We start from the raw sequence: 5,259 nt of genomic DNA, 5'->3' as shown, positions 1-5,259 counted from the left end.
TCCTGCTGTGGAATTCCATTGCATCCCTGTTCCCTGCAGTGACTCAGTGCACTGCACTTCCTGTGCCGTGCTGCTAAATGGTGCAGGCAGAAGAGAGCCTCGGAGTGTTCAGGCTGTGCTGTTCACCCAGCAGAAAAGGAGCCTGTGCAGCACATCCAGCTCTTTGTGCTTCATCCAGCGTGCTCCAGATCCACAGCTGGTTTTGACTCAGTGCTGTAACTCAGGGCTGCTTTCATTCAGGTTTGAACGTTGGTGTTTCTGCCTGTCACGTTGCCCATGAGGGCTGTTGTTCAAGAGTTCCTTGACTTGCTTTCTGTAGCTTTGGTGATCCCTCAGGGTGTCTTGCAGTGTAGCTTCCATGCTGCTTTAGTTGTCTTTGTCAGTTGGCTTTTCCACTCTCAATTCTCCTTGCCCAGTCCCAGCATGGAATCAGCCTTGCTTCTACTCCTTCTCTCATTCATCTTATCCAGAGCTTGTTTATCCCACTTCTGTTCCTGTTTCCGTTGTGTCCCCACCATTTTTCTACTCTCTGGGTTAGTTTCCTTTCCACATCATGCATCAGGACATTTTGGCAATGTCCTGCCCATCCCACCAGACAGCTTCCTGCACAGAGTGATGCTTCAGGGGGTGCCAGGGTAGGTGTGCAGGGATGTTTGGGCTGGAACAAGCTGGAGGAAGGGGGAGATGCACAGGCTGATGACCTGTACCACAGCCCTGTGCTTGTGCTGCTGGGACATGGCAATAAAGCTGCTCAGGGCACAATGGAAATCAGCCCTGCAGCACTGGGAGAGCCCCAGGGCCCTGTTCCCTCTGCCAGCTGGGATGTAGGCTCACCAGTGACCAGGTGTGCTCTTCCAGCCTGCAGCTGAGGGGTGTGGGATGAGCCTGGGGGTGAGGCACCCCTGGCTGGGCAAGAGCGCAGGGCTGGGAGCTGGCTGGCCACGCTGTTCCCTTCAGTATTCCTCAGTGCACTCTCCAGTCAGCTCCTGCAGCTCCTGAATGGAGTTTCCAATTTTGAGCCAGGCACACTAATTTATATTGGTGTTGTCATCTACTGCGTTTTGCTAATTACTGATTTTCCTGTCAGTACATGGGATTATTCTGCTGTCCCTGTGCATGTGCAGCATAGTTAACTCTGCAGTCGTAGCTTCTGTTTGCAGTTCCAATCCAGAGGAAAGAAAAGACCTAAAAAGAATCAGAATGGTCGTATCCTGTGATTCATCTGCAGCTTTGCATTTCTTCATACAGGATCCAGTTTATGGAAAAGGGAAACTTGGAGAAATTCAAGGGCTTGTCCTGGGAATGCTGGACACTTTCAACTATGAACAAGTAAGTTGCCTGTGTTTCTGTTCTGCCCACTGCAGCATTATTTTAGCTGCCTGGCCTATTGCTCTCTCTCTCATTTGTCATTTCTGTCTACAGGGCAAAGTCAATGGACATGTGAGTGATTTCTGTGTGATTGGGGGGTGGTGAGGGAGTTTGTTTTGCTCACAGATTGCAAGTGAAGGGACTGACAGGTACATGGTGACCAGCTCTGCAGCTCAGTTCTGTGTTAAATGTGCCAGAAGGATAAACATCTGCTTTTTCTCCAGCTCATCCTGCAGTTAGGGACTCAAAGGCACAAAGCTGATATGTTTTGTCTTTATATGCAGTTTTAAATAACAGGTTTTTAAGCTAGGCTGTTCTTACACTTCCCAGTGGTAATGCTGCACTTCTCTGTGACCTGATGTGATTTCCTCTTAATCTCAGTCCTGCTTTTCTCAGTCCAGTCCCAAATCCCAGGCAGTCTCCACACTTCAGCAATTTTCTGAAACTCCTTTCCCCCTAAACAGGATGCACAGTGCTCCTCCAGGTCCCTCTCCCCGCTCATGTGGCAGTGCCATCCCAGCTGCTGCTCAGGGCAGGCCCCCGGGCACCAGCAGCCAGTGCAGAAACACAGTGGGAAATAGCTTTGCTGTGGAGGCTGCACACCAGGAGCCTGTATCTGTGTTTGGGTTCTTGCAGAAGGTGTGGGCAGCTCCTGCCCCCTGTCCCTGCCCGGCAGCTCAGGGACAGGCTGTGTGCCCAGATGGGACCCTCTGGTGCAGCCTTTTGCAGCTGCTGCTGTGGAGCACAGATGGAGCAGGGAGCAGAGCCCCTGTGCCTGGGAGAAACCCGATGCTGGAAACCCGGGGTGGTTCTTTGGGCTCTTTGAAAATGGGCATCCCTCGGGAAGGACAAGCAGATGAGCAGTTCAGGGGTTTTTTTAAGACTTTAATTGCCATAGTGCATTTGAGCTTTGATTTTTATTAGCACATTTCTCCTAAAATGGGGATGTAAGCAGTAGCTTGCCAGGTAGGAGAGAGAAAAAGAAGGTTTAGTGTGGAAGATGAGAAAATGGGCCTGCCATGCCTCTCTTAATGCTCTTGGGCAAAAGTCAATACAGGACTTGTCTATTTGAGAGTGCAGAGGAATTGCTCCATTAACATGTGATGAAAGGATAAGTGTTTTGAGGTCAGTGGATAGAAAGCATAGGAGGAGAAGTGATTTTATTGGGTTGTTTCTGCTCTTAGTGAGCTGCTAAGCTGCTTGTTGTGAAGAACTGGTCGGCAGGGAGTTCCTGCAGTCTGGAGGTGACAGACTGACCTACTCTGTGTTGTCTTGCACACAGACCCTTCTAGAGACAACCACGAGCCTTTTAAACCACGATCTCCACTGGTCCCTGTGTAACCTGAGAGCCTCTGTCACCAGAGGCCTTACCCCAAAGCAGGATTACTGCTGCATCTGTCTCCAGCAGTACAAAAGGAGGCAAGAAACTGCTGATGAAATCATTGTTTTCAGGTAAAGTTAAGGGGTGGGATTGCAGCTGTGATCATGTTGATAGTTTAAAAGGGGAAACAAATTTACTGGTTGGCTCACCTGAGTAACGCTCTGTATTCCTGGGAGCACATCTCCCTGCTGCCTGGCAGGGTGAGAGGGCTGGCTAATCACACCCATCCAGAGCCTGCTTTGCATGCAGCCAGCTCTGCCTGGCAGGAGGAATTGGCTCCCGGTTCCAGGAGCTGGCTGTCAGTTTTCTGTCCCCTCTCCCAGCAGTGTGCTTTGGGCACTGCAGCACCCTGGGCTCATTTGTGTGTTTGTACATCTTGGATCTGCCACAGCCCTGGCATCTCCCATGTCCTGTCTGTGCCCAGGTGTCTGTAAAAGAAGGTGAAATCACTGTTACCTTGACGTTATGGTCTGTAGCTGTATCAGCAAATGGGCTTCCAGTGTTGATTCTGTGAGCCTGGAAATCAGGAGGGTGATCTGTACTCCCAGATCCAGCCTTTTCCCCCTGGCCAGCCCCTTCCCCTCCACCGTGCAGAGCTCAGGAGGGAGGTGCTGCCCTGCTTCCCAGCACTGACTCCCTCTCTTCCCAGCTGTGGCCACTTGTACCACTCGCTGTGCCTGCTGAGTAAGGAGTGTGGGATGGTCACCAAGGGCATCATGAGGTGGATGTGCTACAAATGCAACTCAAGCAACAAGGGAGGGAAGCTGAGTGAGAACTTCTCAGAGCTGAAAAAAGGGACTGCAGCATCCCTGGCACAGGTAAGGCTTGTGAGGTGGTTTCTCTTCAGGTAAACTTTCGTCATCACTTTGTTCTTTGTCTGTCTGTGCTTCCAGACAAGCCCCTGATCAGTACCTGTCAAACACTCTCAGCAGCTAATTGGTCACTTTTCTGAATGCCCGTTTGTTTTGGTGGGGGTACAACTCTGAAAGTCGTGGAAATTTGTTCATCCAGAAGGTCTAGGAGCTGGTGTGAGGGGCAGCTGGATGCTTGCAGCTGATTGTGTGGACAGTTCCTGTCAAATTATTCTTAGGTGTGTTTCACATAAAACTTAGATTGAAAGCTGACACATTCCTTGTGGCTGTATTGTGGAGCCTCTGTTCCACCTTCCTAGCAGATAATCTGGCTCTGGATAAAAGGTCTGGGATTGATTTGACTCACTAAGTGCTTGCACAATGCTTTAAGAAGCTTGAGTATAACCAAAATTGATACAGCTGGATTTGGGTGAAAGAACAGAGAATTAACTTGTATTTATTGTCAGTATTTGTGCACTGAAAGTTTCATCATCCCTAATTCAAACTGAAGTACAGCCTCAAATATGCATGGAGCTGTCTTTTCCCTGGGCTGGTGCTGTGGAGGGTAAGCCCCTGTGGCAGGTGGTTTGTTGGGTTGTCTTTAGGGATGTTGCATGGGGCAGCTGAGCTCTGCTGCTCCACGTTCCAGCAGCCCCTGGGTGAGGGTTTGTCCCCAGCTGCCTCAGGGTGCTCTGTGCATTTGTCACCGTACAGATGTGCACAGAGCTGCGTTTTCACTCCTGGAACCAAAATAATTCAATCTTGGAGTACGTTCTTATAGTCGTACTTGGGTTTTGTTCTAGCAAATGATTTCAATTCCTGCCAAACTCATCCCCATCCAAAGCTGTCTAAGGGCCTTAGCCAGCTGCTGCACCCACAGGAGAGGCTTCCTGCTTGGGGGAGACGTGGGAAAAGGGAATCTCACAGGCCTGTGTGGAGCACCATGCAGTCTCTGCAGTCAGGCTGTGTCCATGTTTGACTTGGTGACAGCACCAAAGCTTTCCCAGGAGCTTGGAAATCGACTGTGATCCACCTAGGCCGAGCAGTGTGTGTGTCCTGTCCTGCTGCAGTGGGATGTGGGCACTGGACCTAAGGCTGGGAAAGTTCAGCAGCCCCACATCTCACCCTCTGCACTCCTGCCCCAAAGGAGTGGGTGTAAATGGGGGTGACAGGCCGCGGTGTAGCTTAAAAACTAAAGGCAGAATTAAGTACTAAAACTGCATTCAGCATTCAAGTGCCTGACAACTTGATTCCAGTGCTTTATACTTGGGTTATCCCTGGGTTTTTCATGGGCAGTCAGTCAGGGAGCCCCTGTGGCTCTCCTTTGACTTCAGTCTGACTTACCCTGTAGAGAAAGAAGGGGAAAATGCTCCCCATGCCGCGACAGTGGCTGGGGTAAGGAGGAGAAGGTGCTTCCCTTTATTTAACTGATGAAAGTGAAGGGCTGGCTGGAACTCAGGGCCTACAGGGAGAAGTGGAGAGACTGGATGGGGAAGAAGGGTTACAGCATGGATCATCTAGTGCTAGCTGGAAAGCGTCCATCCCAGGCCATTCCAGTGTGGGATGCTGCCCTGCTGCTGTCACATGCTCCTGGCAGGGAAGCCATGGCTTCCTGTTCCCCACACACAGCCCAGCCCAGCAGAGCTTGGCCTGGGTTCA

At 50.7% G+C, this 5,259-nt stretch overlaps 1 protein-coding gene across 1 annotated transcript in view; it reads left to right on the top strand.

Annotated features, from left to right (window-relative positions):
* The window catches only part of VPS8 (VPS8, CORVET complex subunit), a 71,554-nt gene that overhangs the window by 57,328 nt on the left and 8,967 nt on the right, over positions 1-5,259 (top strand). The window contains 3 exon segments of the mRNA XM_017729392.1: positions 1,249-1,329; positions 2,651-2,820; positions 3,399-3,567. Of these exon segments, the coding sequence (XP_017584881.1) occupies positions 1,249-1,329; positions 2,651-2,820; positions 3,399-3,567 (420 nt within the window).

Source organism: Corvus brachyrhynchos, unplaced genomic scaffold (assembly GCF_000691975.1).
Source record: "Corvus brachyrhynchos isolate BGI_N302 unplaced genomic scaffold, ASM69197v1 scaffold63, whole genome shotgun sequence".
Classification (NCBI taxonomy): Eukaryota; Metazoa; Chordata; class Aves; order Passeriformes; family Corvidae; genus Corvus; species Corvus brachyrhynchos.
The sequence above is the reverse complement of the archived record's forward strand: the minus strand, read 5'-3'. Positions and strand labels throughout refer to the sequence as shown.